Genomic DNA, 15,482 nt, shown 5'->3' on the forward strand with positions numbered 1-15,482 from the left:
GTATAGCATGTATAATGGGATTATATACACATAAACAGAGAAATGTGCAAGTTAGTCTCATCTAACTCAGATACATCTAACTGAAATCTGGAGTGACAATAGCTCTCATCCTTTACTTTCAGCGAAGGTCAGACTAGGTATCAAATACAAAGTTCACCATGTCAACCATGTACACATCCACTATCTGAAGGGCTTGTTTAGATCATCATCTTCTAGTGGCAGAGCCAGGAAAGTGTGCCCTGAGCTGCCAAATAAAGTATCTGCCTGCATTTTGTTTATAAATAGCAATTAATGATAATAGTTTATTAGCTTTACTAATGAGCTGGCCTCTGTGGTACTAACTTCCTTGGTTTTGGGTAATTGGATACCTGTCTCATCAGAGTTACAAAGATGATACCGAATTCATGCTTGAATAAAAACTTAGTTGGACGTAATCATTGGTTTTGAAGAGTATAAATGAACGCTATTAGATTTTTTTCCATTGTTCCAATTCTAGCTCATATAGTACCAAGCACCTGTTATTTAAATTACGCATATGCGGTAGTTGTGATTTTATTTGCTGTCTTGAGTTTTTGAGGTAATTTTGTTATTGTAAGTCAGCACTATTTAAAAAAACAAAACCACACATATTCTTTATTCCCCAGGTGTTCTTCTCCATGCCCCCATTAATTTATGTTTATTTTTTCTTTTACTTTTTGCTTCTCTGTGGACATGTTATATATCACCACCATCACCACTACCACCTCCTCGCAGTGGAATGTAAAGTCCTTGAGGGCAAGAACAGTCTCTTTTTTTTTTTAATGCCTGTATCTACAACTATTGGCACAGTGCAAGGTACATACCTTGGGCTTAATAACTGTTTGCTGATTGATTGAGTGTGTGAAAAGCATTCCATCACACACTGAAGTCTGAACCTTTCATCTCCCTCCTCCCCTTCCACTTCTCCTTTGATAAATTCATGGGAGCTTTATTGTCCTCAGGGTTCATGTTATGAGACTGCTTTATAGGAGAAACCACCTTTTTATGAAGTCCTTTGATTTGGCAACATCTAAGCTCATTTAAGAACCAGAATGGATCTCCTTGCATTAAATTCCCTCCAATGTCAAATCGTGTCATGTGGTGTTTTAGTGTAGAACTTGATTGATGTGGTGATTGTTAAAAATGCCTTTTGTATGTAAACAAGGTACACAGGCAATTTCTTAAGGTAGGTGAAAGTTGAATAAACTTTTTAGGATTTTTTTTAAGAGCAGAGATGTGCCTGGAAACTGTTCTAACAAAGGATATACTAAAATATTTCATTAAAAAATACACTGAATGACTTAATTCTCAGATAAGTGTAGGAAACTTTTTAAAAAAGACATCTTTTGATTTAACACGACCATTTTAAAACACTTCAGCCTAGGGCTACTTTACCTGTGTGTAATGTTCCATGGCAAAAAGTTTTTGCTTTGGGGTTGTTTTTTTCCAAGTTAAGGTTTCAGGAAACATGGATGTATGTTATTGTTCTTCACATTTCTTGATGTATCTATGATATCCTTAACAGATACATATACTTTATGTATTTTGCAATATGCCACCTCCATTTTAAAGTCCTAACTGAATTTTTCTCTATCAGCTTTCAATCTATAGTCGATCTATAGCAGGAATTCTTAACCTTGGGATTCCAGGAGTCCACAAACTTGGAAGGGAGGAAAAAATATATTTTATTTTCACTAACCTTTGGTTTCTTTTGTAATCCTATGTGTTTTATGCATTTTAAAACATTATTCTAAGAAAGATTCATAAGTTTCATCAGACTGTCGAAGGAGTCTGTGATGGTTAAGGTTAAGGTTAAGGACCCCTGTTCTATAAACTGGTCTTTTTCCCCTTACTGTTTCTTATTAACCCAATAGCAGCTGCATAGGCTTTTGTTGGACAGGAACAGCTCTGCTCCTAGAACAATCAGGATAGAGACAGTTCTTTGCTGGTGTATCCATCAAATAAGTCAACAAGAATTTCGCTGAAGATTTTTAGAAAGTGTATGCTATATAGTGAACCTTTACAATTACGGAAATTATCCATCCTTCTTTGTTACTAAGTCTAACCTAATCAGTTCTAATAAGCTTTATAGGGGCTTTCTACTCTACCAATGTCCTTTCCAGTTTCTTAGTAAATATTTGTTAGGGTATAAAAAGGAATGAAAGGTTTCAAAACATATTTTGAAGATTTAGTACTTTTTAAAGAAAAAGTGGGCAAGTGTGTCAAAGGTTTTACGAGGTGCTGTGATATAGTTTTTGATCAGACTCATTTCAATATATACAGTTTGTCCCCTTTTTAGGGCTTTCTGAAGAATGAAAAGGACAATGCATTGCTGTCTGCCATTGAGGAGTCCAGAAAGCGGGTAAGTAAAAAAGCAGAACCTCAAATGGAAGCTGTTTTGAGAGACTCAGCATATACTGTCAGTAAAGGAATTTGGGGAGTCAGTGACCTTCAACTCAGTTATTTTCTGCTAATGGAATTTGATCCAACCACAAAAGTTCTGTGTATGTAAGGAAGCATGTTGATTCCACCATGGTTTGGATAAATTTTGTTAGTTAACTAGCTGTAGATAATGACTGAAATGGAAATAAAGCCCTGTTAAATTATTTGCTAATTGAAAAAAAATAAGTAAATTATTTGCTAATTGGAAAGACCAAAAAGACCTTTGAATTAAATATCTACTACTGGCTATATTTCTATAGTCAAGGGAATGATTGAATTCCTGTTAAAACTCTAGCTCCTGAAAAGGTCTAGTACTATTTAAGGGGTTCTTTATCTTTATCTGTTTGGTGTCATGGACCTCTTTTGCAGAATAAATGCATGAAATTAAATGCTTAGAATTTCAAAGGAAGACAATTATAGTGAAGTACAGATATCAAAATATTTTTTAAAAACAAGTACATGGACCTCAGGTTAAGAACCCCTGATTTAAAGGGTTTTCTTAGGATCTCTTCCTATTAAACAATTTATTTTTTTTATTACCACTTTTTAAACTTCAAGTACTTCAGAAATAGGCTTGGTACTGAATTCAGTGTAACTCACAATAGACAGTTATGACTATTAAAATTATCTAATGAAAGTGGGGAAGAGAGAATATTTATCACATGTGAGTTATCTCTAGTTATTTCCAATACACATATTATTTGTATCTGTTAGGGATCAAAGCAAGATGAGTGGAGGAATGTCACATATCACTTCTGAACATTATATTTACAAGTAAAATGATACTTAAAGATTCCCAATAAAGTATCCCTTGTTTCTTTCTTAGTGGCCTGTCTTCCTTTTTTCCTAAATGTAAATGTATTTGGTTTGAAAAGTCCATATTAAGATGATTTTTGTGGTGCTGAAAATACGTTGTATTGCAGCATTAACAGATAATATTTATTTGAGGTGGCTCTACATAGACCTATAGCTGGGTTTAGTTTTAAATCATAGTTTCTAAAAAGTGTCATAAAATATTAACTTAATAACAAAATTAATTACCAACAAGTTCTTTAAAACTTTGTACTTTGTTATTGCTAGAATGTAGATTCTAACTGGATTCGTGCATGCCTCCAAAATAGGAAAAATAATTCATACTTTGAATCAGATTTCACCAGAATCTGATAGAATTAAATTATGATTGTTAAATGCCACCAAGCCTTATTAATTCATTTACCCTGCTGAATGTTTTTTCTGCGTTTGGCAGTCTCCAAACATTGTGCCATACTGAGACTAAATGTGCAGCCAACCAAAACATTTAGTGACATGCTACAGTGCATAACATGTGCATATGTGTTTGTGTGAGACACATTCCAGTGTTGTAAGTTGGCCTTGAGGGAGAACTTTTGACTTGTGTAGAAGATATTAAGATGCTGAAAAGCAAAAATTCTGTCCAAACCAGAGGTGAATATATGTCTGGCATTGCAGCAAGTGGGTAGAGGGGAATTTCATGCTACAGTAACTTGCCAATATCATGTTGAAATGCCAAGAAAGCAGACACACAAATTACAGAAATGTACTGTATCTTTTTCCATTTGATGTATCCCAGCAAAAACAGAACAACATTACCAGAACATATGCAAAGTTCCCAGAAGTCAGCAATATCATAATAATAATTTGGCATTAAGCCAAAACAGGTTACCCTTTTCCTTGAGAAAAATGGGGGCCTAAGTACCTACCACTTGTTCTTTACTAAGTTGTCCAATATGCCAGATCTCTTTCTTTACTGTATGTAACATAAAATTCTTTTTTTTTAATCAAAACTTGAAAGCATCCTGTTTCCCTTAACTTTAGTTCAGCTTACATGTTCAGCTTAAAATTTTTTATAATTCCCTTTGCTTCTTTTTATCTGTGGCACCTTATTTTCCTACTCTTACGTTACTTCCCTCATCCCTTTTAATTTGTATTCCTATGGCAGCTTTCCAATTTCTCTTTCTCTCTTCTGTCCTGGGCTTTTTTTCCACTTGTTTCTGCTAGTCCAACCCTCCTCCACCTCATGCTTGTGTTTCCCCCATCTCCTCTCCTGTTAATGATGTTATCAGTGAAACTTCTCGAGCTCTCTCATTATCACCTCTTGTTGATATTCTTCTTTATACGTAATAAGGATTCACAGAGGCTATAAAAGATAGGTTAGATTAAGGCACGTATGTGAGTGATCTTCCGTGGTTATCCCCTGAATTATATATACTATTATCTTTTGATGTAACTAGAATTAGGGGGTTGGGAAAAACATGGACAGGCAGGGAAGCAAAAGATAATAGAATTTATTTTATTGATAGTTGAAAGTTTCTTGTCGTTTTCACAGAAATTGCTTAGTGGAACATTGCATCTAAGTTGTAAGATTCTATAACAAACCGTCTTTCTTAGTCATGCATTAAGGATCTGGAAAGTTCAGTGACCTGTTTTTGAAATTTTAGGGAATTTTAGTTGTTTTAGGAAAAGCAAAAGATTTTGACGTTTGGGGTCAGTTTTCCACAGCCTCTGTCCCTTATATGACCTAAGGTTTCTCATTTTCTTCTAGGTAGATTTCTCTTTGGACTAGTAGATTCCCTTCATTATCAATGTGTGTTTTCTACTTAATCAAGATTCACAGTTTGGATACAAAAGAAATTGCTTAAATTAGATAACTTTGGCATTTTTTTAATTAGCCAAAAAGCTTTTACTTTAATAATCTCTTAAATTGCCTTTTCTGCTCTCTCCTGGCTCTCCTCCAACCAATCCAATTGTTCCTTCTCAGTTTCTTTTGCTGAATCTTCATCGAGATTATGCTCCCTAAAGGTAGTTGTCTCCCACCTTCTCCCTCTTCTCTTCTCCCTCTAAACTGTTTTGTGTGGTGATCTCATCAGCGCCTGTGCGTTTAATTATCATCTCTATGCTGATGATTCTCAGATTTACTTTTCTAGTCCTAACCTCCAGTCTTTAATCTCCAAATTGTTTATTTATTAGACATCTCAAACTAGATGTTTTCTACATATCTCAACTTAAGCTTGCCTAAGATAGAATTCACTATCTTCCCCACCCCCACCCCCCAACCCTCCTCTCTTCTCAGTTTCCCTTTTACAGTATAGGGCTCTCCCATTTTTCCATTCACCTAGACTTAAAACCTAGGTGTTATCCTCAGCTCCTTGCCTTTTGTCATTTCTCCCTTCACAACAGCTCTCATCCATGTCCCTTCTCTCTTCTCATGTCGCTGCCCCAAGTGTAGGCCCTCATCCACTCACACCTGAACTGTTACAATAGCCTACTGTGGGGTGTGGGAGGTGGTGCCCCTGCCTTAAAGCTCACCCCACTTGGGTCTTTCTCCCCTCCGTTGTCAAGTTAATCTTCCTGATGCTCAGGTTTGATCATATGTTTCTCTCGCTCTTGCGTAGTCAATAAATTCCATTGGCTCCCTATTTTCTCCAGGATCAAATATAAATCTTATGGGTTTTGTCTTTTAAAGCCCTTCATAACCTGGTCCTTTCCAGAGCTTTCCAGTCTCTTTTGTTTTAATCCCTTCCATGTCCTCTACAAAGCAGTGACACTGACTGTTCCTCATATAGCACACTCCAGCTCCTAACTCTGTACCTTTTCATTGGTTGCTCTTCATTCCCAAAATATTCTCCCTCCTCACCTCCGCCTCCTAGCTAGGTGTCCCAAGGATAGAGTGCTGGGCCTGGAATCAGGAAGATCTAAGTTCAGATCCTGCCCCAAACACTTACTAGATATATGACTCTGGACAGGTCACTTAACCTCTGTCTACCTCAGTTTCCTCAACTGTAAAAAGAGTATAATAATAACAACCTTATCTCCCAGGGTTGTTGTGAGATCCAAATGAGATATATCCGTAAAGTGCTTAGCACATAGCAGGCACTTAAAGAATGTGTGCTTCCTTCACCTCTTTCTACGTTTTCTGATATCCTTTAAGACTTAGCTAAAATCCTACAAATTTTTAAGAGGACTTTATCTTGTCCTCCCTCCTTCGTACTGCACTGCTAGTGCCTTCACCATGAGATGGCTTCCCATTTACACTGTATATAGCTTATGTGTACATATTTATTTATAAATTGTCTCCCCCGTTAGAATGACAGCTTCTTGAGGGCAGGGACTGTGTTTTTGCTCTTTTTTTTTTTTTACTCCTCTGGCACATGGTAAGCACTTAATAAACTCTTATTGACTGGCTAATTGAAGAATTCTTGTTGACCAGCAGACTTTTAATGAGCTGGATATCCACCCAAGCCCAGAAGTGCCACATCATTAGCTATTTTTTGCGAATGCTAATAACAGGTTTCAAAAACTGTATAGCATGCTTCCTCCTGTTAAGGCACACCCAACACCACTCCAACACCACTCCACTTTACTGGAGATCTGCTCAAATTGAGGTTCAGAGTCAGGGATGCTTTGGGCTTGGTTCCTACATTGATTGACAGGGACCTCCTATGAATCAAGTGGGAATTGTCCAGTCTTACAGACTGAATCCAGGACAAATGCTCATGCTTCAAAAGTCTCTCCATTCAAACTACTGTGCTTCCTCACTAGCTGTACTCGTTTGGGCAAAAATCCTGATGGGGAATGTTCAGTATTTGGAATGATTCCATTCTGTCTTTCTCTTAGTGTACAAACAACTAAATAGGAGCCTGATTTTTCAGTTTGTGATGATAGTTTTTTCTTTGTCCGTAGCAGACTGATTTGAAGTCATATTCACTATTTCTTACATAAGTAGATCAAAATCAAACTTGCAACATCCCCCAAGCTTCCTCTTCTTTAGTTTTGGTTGTCTTTCTCCTTTTCACATTTTGACAAATATTGAACCAAAACTAAACTTCATAGTAAAGGTAGGACAATCAGTATGCCTGATAGCCTCACAAAAGCTCATGTATAAATATATTATCAGTATAAATTATCTATGTTGCCAAAAATTAAAGCAGGCGTTACTAACAATCATTCCCTTGGTGCTGCCTAATTAGATGCCAATCTGATTCTAAATGAAATAGCTTTTTGAAAAGTGTATTTAAGCTGATAGGAAACCTGGTCTGCCAATTAGAAAATAATAGGTTGAATGCTCATGGTACAGTATGTTTCTCTATAAGTGCTTTAATTTCCCCTTAGTGTTTATGTTTTCCTTCTGTGTGCCTGTGCTTTTTGGCAGGAGAGTTTGCAGTGACACCAACATACAGAGGTATGGTTTGCCAGACACACAGTAGTGAATCTGAGTAGAACATTTAGTAACCTAATTACAGAATAGTCTTTATTTTCTGTCATGGGTTCACTTCTTCCTATGAAAATGTTACAATGTGCCTTAGAAAATCACTATAAATTTTTTTAGGTTCAGGTTTTACCACCTGGCATTCTTAGAATTAGAGGTTATCTAGCTCAGCATCTTCATTTTACAGATGAAGAATTGAGGCACAGAGAGGTAAAGTAACTTACTTCTTCGTGGACACATAGGGACCAAGGGGCAGAGTTGAGATTTAAACCTAGATCATCTGTGATCTAGCTGCGTAGGATATAAATGGATGGAATGGATAGTGAAGGAAGGAAGGAGGGAAGGAAGAAAAGGAGAGAGGGAGGGAAAAAAGGAAAACAGTTGAGAAAACAGAGAGAAATGTTAAGGTCAGGTGAAACATGCCTTCCCATCTTTTGGCAGAACAGTGGTGAACTATGGTTGTGGAACAAGGCATATGTTTTCTGATACAGTGTGTGTGTTATGTTCACTTAGTGGCAAAACTAGAACTATATTATGGCTTCCAGCCCAGTGCTTCTAATGATTTTCATATCATACAACTGCCTTCATTGCTAATTATGTAAATATGATTATATCCTTCCATTTCATTTGAATTTTTTCTCTTAAAACCTTCCTTTATGATCATATTTGAAAGCAAATCCTTTTAAGATTTTTTAAAAGGAGGTTATCTTCCCTTTACTCATGGAGAGACAGTAGCCTGTTTCTGTTTTTTTAATTTCTTTTGTGCTTTAGAGAAAATTCTTTTGTTCTTTGTATGCCAGTTTCATTAGCATCTGTTTCTTTTATAGACCTTTGGTATGGCTGAAGAATATCATCGAGAATCAATGTTGGTGGAATGGGAACAGGTTAAGCAAAGGATTCTCCATACACTGCTTGCTTCAGGAGAAGATCCTCTTGACTTTACGCAAGAGAATGAAGTAAGTCTAGTCCACAAGAAATGTGTATGATAGCATCTTATATCAACAACATTATAGCTAAAATCAAAGGAATATTTAGTTCAAGGTCATTTAGCATTTAGTTGCTGTGTGTGTGTGTGTGTGTGTGTGTGTGTGTGTGTGTGTGTGTGTGTGTGTGTAAGTGAATGCACCTCAGGAGTTTTGAATAATAGCTAAAAATTATTACAGAAGTTTTCATTTTAGGCCTTTAAGAGTTCCTTGTTTATCTATTTCAAACAGACTTGTGGGAAGACCAGTGTTCTTATCTGCACATTTTTGGGGAAGCAGATACATAGTAGAGGCTGTATAGTCAGTATGACTCAGAAATGCTGACTTCCATTTTGTAATTCTGACCACTAGAGTCTAGGTCAGGGATGCCCAAATGACAGGTCATTTCATGGTAACTAGCTTGCAGAGTAATTTTGTGCAGCAAATAAAGACAAGTAATATTTACAAATTCCTTCCTATTTAAAATTTTTTACTTTCATATGAACCAGTCTCTCAGTAAAAAGACGAAAAAGCTAAGGACATTAGAGAATGGTCCATATACAATCTTAGACCTTGTTTCCTTGTCAAATGATGTTCCAGCCAGAACCTTCAAGGAGAAAAAAAAAATGTATTAAGTTCTACACCAGCCCAATTTTTCAGTTTTAACTTCTTCATGAAGCTGGGCAAATAACTAGAGCAGTTTACTGCATCATGGACTTCATTTTTAAAAATGGTGTTAATAGGCTGTGGTCTGTAGTGGGATTTGGAAATAATTAAAAGTTGTTAATGAGATGTTCTTTTCTGGTAGCTGATCTCTTAAAAATAGACTAGTCTACTTAGCAGACTGTTCTTTAACAACTTAAGGAGTCCCCTTGGACAGTAGTTTATTGATGCTGGTGATATACTATATTGTGACCTTCCAGCACAGTGGATAACATTGCTGTCATCCTAGCACATCACACAAAGTGGTACTTATTCCAGACTAGCCAAAATAATAACACTTTCTGCCAACATGGACCTCTGGTCACTCTGCTAATGTAATGAAATCCTTCTGGATTGTAAGAAGGGTAATGTAGCATATAAGCAAAATGTTGTATAGGCCTTCTTTACAGCAACATTTTCCATCTTATTTAAAAAGTCTAGCTGTAGACCCACTTGGAGACACAGATGCTGTTTGCCCCTTTATGTTTAAAATATCATTAGGCACAGAGAGAAAAAAGAAAGCAAACATAATTTGATAGCTGAAATAATTCTTCCTCAGTCACATTGTTCTTAGGAAAGGGGTAACTGAGATAAGAGCAGTTTTCAATCAGAAACAGAAATTATTCTTATTTGGGACGGACCTGATCATTGAAGGAAAATATCAAAATTTGAGTACTTTAATAAAAGAGGATGGTGTATACAAAAAGTGGGAGAGGGGGAGGAAGAGATATGTGATAGAATTTGAAACATCCCTCCCTACTAAGCTATTGTATAATTGAAGAGCAAGAAGCCATTCAGTCATATCAGAGGCTGGCAAGTTTTAATAAAGGAAGCTTCAGTAGCATAACGTTAATTTGGGAAATTAATTTCCTCAGGATGTCATCAAGAAAAATGGTATAATATGATTGTTAAAGGAAGTTCAGTAATTTTACTCTCATTAACAACTTTTATAGGGTGGTCTGAATAAAAATCCCATGCTTCAGAATTAAAAAAAGATAGCACCTGGTTAAGCACCTCATATGCTTCTTGATTTCAGTATTTGATAATGACAAACTGATTATCTGGAGTGAGCAAAGAAGGGGCATGTCAGACATCACATTGGCTAGCTGACTCTATCTAAATTGTTTTTATCGTATATAATATATGTCTTTTTTTCTTGAACACCCAGTTAATTAGCTCTTCTCGATTTAGGTTCATTCCTATAGCTCAGCATTTGCTTTTGCTTTTATAGTCAATGATGAAGACAATAAAATTCCTTCCTCTTCCAAGTTATGAAAAAGCCAAAGAGCAGGTTTCTTACTATTATCCTATGATAGACCTCTTTTAAATCCTTAAATAATATCAGTGTATCTTTTCAAGAATGTTTTAGATCCTTGAGATATTTTTTCTAACCTTCCAAAGTACATTAATTGTTAAAATGTTCTTTACCTAATCTTAGGCCTGTAGGTGATTCTCTAGAAATCTGTTTCATTTAAATGGCATGTACACTATGAATTGGAGAAAGAATCACAGAGCCTTGGATTTGGGAAGGACCACAGAGACCATCTAGTCTAACCTATACCAAAAATGACTTCTACCACAATATGTTTGAGACGTGGTCATCCAACCTTTCTTTATAGAACAGATACTCCTTGTTCCTGAAGTAGTCAGTTCCACTTTGAGATAGCTAATTGTTAAAAAAAATTTCATTATATATAATGAATTTCATTATATATAATGTAGTAACACTGGACTTTGAGGCAGAGGACCTGGGTTAAATACTAGCTCTTTTACTGTCTGTGGGACTTCAGGCAAGACATTTAACTTCTCTGTGCCTCAGTTTTTTTAATATGTAAAATTAAGTGGTTGGACTAGATGACCTCTAAGTCCTCTTCCAGCTCCAGACTTGTGTTCCTATGATCCACTACTGCTCATACTTTTGCCCTTTGGGACTAGATAGAACAAAATTAAGCCCTTATCCATATTACAGCCCTTCAAATATTTGGAAACCACTATCTTCAGACTAAAGAGCAAAATTGGTTCATAAAGCCAGTCCTTATATGGCATAATCTCAGTTAGAAGCCAAATCCCCTGATTCCCAGTCCAAAATGGCATTGTAAAAATGGTATTGCTAAGATTTTTTTAAAGGAAGCTGTCTCCTATAGGTTTTATAGATAATTATCTCTTACAACTTAACCTGTCTTATTTTGTTTCCTATTTTGTTTATTAGTATTTTGTTTCTTGGGGGATAGGAGGTAGAAAAGGATAAAAAAAAAAAGACTACTCTCTCCGACTACTCTCTCCCACCTTCAATTCCTCACTATATTCTGTATATTTCTGAGCTCTTTCTTCCTTAAGTTAGATGTTTTGGTAATTAGGTCAGCTTTGATAGTTTATACCCATTTTTATATAACCTGAAGATTCCATTTTCAGCTTTGACCTCAAGCTTTCCATTTATCTCATAGTTTGCCATTTTCCTTCTATCTTCACTAAATAATATAGCCTCTGCCTGTCATTTCTAGTATATGTCTCCCTTCTCCTATCATTCTCTTCTGTGCCTCATTCAGGCACCACTGCCATGAAATCCAACATCACTGATGGTGTTTGGAGCCATTATTTCTGGGCAGTATGTTAGCACTCACCACCAAAGCACCAAGCAGCCCCTTTCTTTGGAATTCTGACAAAAGTTTGCCCCGTTCCACTGCTCAGGAATATTCTTCTACGTGTCCTGTGGATGAATAATGCATTTTATGTGTATGGAGCCTGGTACACAAGTGGAAAGGAAAGCTTATCTAAGGGCAAATGAAGGAGAAATACTTTGGAAAACAAGAACATTAGGCAAAATTAATTTAAATGGAAATGTGAAGCCAGAAACACAACTACTTTTTTTAAATGAGTAATTTCTTAAATTAGATTTTTTTTTTAGTACCAGAAAACGTTTTTCATTGCTATTCAGCAATATTTAACTAAAATAGACACATATGTTTTAGCAGATAATAATCACAAACCAAATAAATACCATTCTCTTTGCATGCTTCCCTCCCACCCTCCAACCTCCATCCCATTTTGTTTTTTGCTAGCACTCACTACTTTGGGAGATGCTATCACCTTTTGAGTATAACTCTCAGATACTTTTTCACATTCCGTTTTGTAGCAGAGCATCTGGCCTTGATCTAACATACATTACATTTGTCTTTGACCCCTTTTTCCTCTACCCCCCACCATGTTTTAGTCTTGTTTATGTAATATGTAGTTAATACCAGTTGTTCAAAGCATCCATCCCCCATTGTTATTGAATTGCAAACATTATCAACAGATTCCTCAGTTGAAATTCATAATCTCTAGATTCTAACAGATTGGGACTAACCTAGAAAATTTCACATTGTTTATAGAACAATTTTGAAAATCAGTGTAACTTAAAATTACTCAAGGTAGACATGAAATTGAATTCCAGAGAGAGTAAAAAATGTAGGGACCAAGTTTTCTGTTATTGGGCATTTTTGTGGTGGGAAAATGAGGTAAGATGGACATTTCTAGCATGTAAAGGTCATAAGGCTGTGTAGGCCATGTCTTTACAATATTATTCTCTCCATTTTTCAGTGCAAGACTCATTTCTAAGGAACATTTTTTTTTCTACTCTAAATTTTTTTTCAGTTTTCGGTGCCCTGTGATAATATTTCTTGGACACTTACCATATATGATTATCATCTTGAAACATCTTGAATTTTATCTCAAATGAATCCTCATTCTGTAAAATAAATAATTTAAAATTCTACGATTTGCTAGAATTAGAGGATTTTAGAGTTGGAAGGGGAAATAAAGGTTTAGAGGGATGCACTGACCATGGTCACACAGCTAGTTAGGGGAAAAGCCAGGCCTAGAACATAGATTTCCATTACATAATGTTGCCTTTGAATTTAATCTTTTTGTGACCCCAGAGTCATATGTTCACCCTTGTTTTCTTTAAGTAAAATTACCATGGTTTTTGGGTTTTTAAAAAAAATAATTTTTCATGAGGCCATTCTTTCCACAATAAAATCATTATTAATCATTTTCTTCAAATCTCTTAATTGTATTTTCGTTCTTAGTTTGCCTTTGAGGTACTTCCTTCAGTCAGCACTTCTATGGTAGGTCTGGGTTTTTAACTGCATAGCAAATTGCATATAAATTAATGTCCACTATGACTCTTCCATCTCATGTATTTGTTTCTCAGCATTAAATTCTACTTAATTTTTTACTCCATTTTCTGACTTTTCGTTTATCTGTTTCTTTACTCTATTAGCAAAGATAATTTACTTGAAGTATTTACTGTCTATGTGTTCTTGGTTGTAGCACGACCTTGCTGAAATAATTTTCAATATAAAAACAGTCCAATTCAGGTGGGGGTGGGGGTGGGAAAGGGAGGAAGAATTGTATAGTGCAGGAGTTTTTTGTTTGTCTGTTTGCCAGAAATATACTTTTTAATTACAGATTCTAGTATGTACTTTTCAACTAGTCAGACACTCATTATTACCACGGTGACATTTTAAAAATCCTTAAAATGGCAAAGGGGAAAAATATTGTGATTCACAGATGGAAGCTTTGTTTATTTAACAATCTCAAATCACACAACTTCCTGTGACTTCCGTGTCCAAGTAAAACTCCAGTAAACGATGATAGTTGTCTAAATCTAGAATTACCTGGGATAGCGGTGTAGTTTGTCTACAGCAGTCCAGGGAGAGGTTTCGTAGTAGTAGTTCTTCCTTCACATCTGTTTCCCAGGAAACCTGCCTCAGCAGCTGCTTTGTTCTCAAGAACAAAGCATTTGTCATTTTTGAAGAGGGCTCAAGGAATTTTGCTTTTGCTTTTGCTTTTGCTTTTGCTTTTTGTTCACTGTGGAAATTATTATATTTAAAATATATAAATAGCAATTCTAATAGGCATCATTTTGATAATGGTTCATATGAAGAGTCATATATAATGTTTAATAAATTAAGCTTTTTATAGTTAAGAAAAATGACTTCTATGTGTTTAACTTTTCACACGTCTTAGTCTCCTGTCTGACTAGTTTGTAAGATTCCTGAAGGCAATTTCTTTGTGTTCCCCACAATGACCAACACAGTGCTGTGGATATATAGTAGATATTCAGTACCCAAATTGGAAATCGATCATAATTTTTTTAATCATCTGAGTGCCAAAAAATGAACCAGCAACTGCTGTCTTATGTAGTGCATAGATTAAAAATATGTCTGTGAACATTGCTGTTTCATAAACCTTATTTGCCAGACTATCTTGACATGATTAATGATGTTAGCATATACAGAAAGACTTAAGCTTTATTATAGTCACAAGTGAAAAGATGGCTACTGAGGGAAGATTGCTTGAGGTCTAAACAGAAAGTTTGAAATAGTCTTATTTCAGAAATACCAGTGGAGATAAGGCTGACAGAGCTTTCTGTCCTTTTCAAGACAATCAAGTGCCATATAACTTTATAATGTAGGCAAGAAGAGTTATCTTTTATCTAAACTCCTTAAAGCCATCTTTGGGGAGAAGGAGGGAACCAAAAAAAACACAAATATGTACTTTTTAATGTCATATTTTAACTTGGTGTCCTTAACTGATTATTAATGTGTTTTGACCTATAGCCAAGTTACATCAGTGATTTGGGACCCCCGGGCCGAAGCTCTCTAGATAGCATTGAGATGGCTTATGCCCGACAGGTAAGTCTGATGGCAGTTGTTTTCATTGGCAAACAAATTATTTTAAAATATCATATCTGGGAAAGGTAGGCTGGAATAGGGAGCTGGCTTTGTGTGAGGATGCTAACTATCCAGCTGGCTGGGGTGACCCTGCTTGGTGCCACACATAACATAGCAGGTGCCAGCATACATTGGTGAGTGGTTTTCTTCACCGAATGTTTTACCAGTTAAAAAATAGTTCTAGGTCCCTCCCAGCCCCCCAATTTTTTTTAAATCCAGGAAAACAAAGTTTGAAACCTAAGGGGTGTGTAAAAGATGATGTTACATGTTAAATACATTGGAGAAATACAGGGAGAAAATAGAGTTAAGAAAAATGACTCTGGCTGTTGTTTTTTGTTTTTAAATCAGAAAATGGCCTTTTATTAAATAATTGAGAATCTTACCAAACTTTCAAGGTCTAGCTCAGATAATAATAGT

The 15,482-nt window shown here is 35.8% G+C and overlaps 1 protein-coding gene across 2 annotated transcripts in view; it reads left to right on the plus strand.

The window, feature by feature from the left end:
• NUP93 (nucleoporin 93) overlaps window positions 1-15,482 on the plus strand; it is a 132,826-nt gene that overhangs the window by 89,790 nt on the left and 27,554 nt on the right. Inside the window, exons 4-7 of one of the 2 annotated variants that reach the window (XM_036750817.1) lie at window positions 2,318-2,380; window positions 8,512-8,640; window positions 13,416-13,454; window positions 14,952-15,026. In XM_036750817.1, the coding sequence (XP_036606712.1) occupies window positions 2,318-2,380; window positions 8,512-8,640; window positions 13,416-13,454; window positions 14,952-15,026 (306 nt within the window). The remainder of the gene's footprint in view (window positions 1-2,317; window positions 2,381-8,511; window positions 8,641-13,415; window positions 13,455-14,951; window positions 15,027-15,482) is intronic. The other variant, XM_036750818.1, reaches the window with a different exon arrangement.

This window comes from Trichosurus vulpecula, chromosome 3, assembly GCF_011100635.1.
Source record: "Trichosurus vulpecula isolate mTriVul1 chromosome 3, mTriVul1.pri, whole genome shotgun sequence".
In the NCBI taxonomy this organism is placed as follows: Eukaryota; Metazoa; Chordata; class Mammalia; order Diprotodontia; family Phalangeridae; genus Trichosurus; species Trichosurus vulpecula.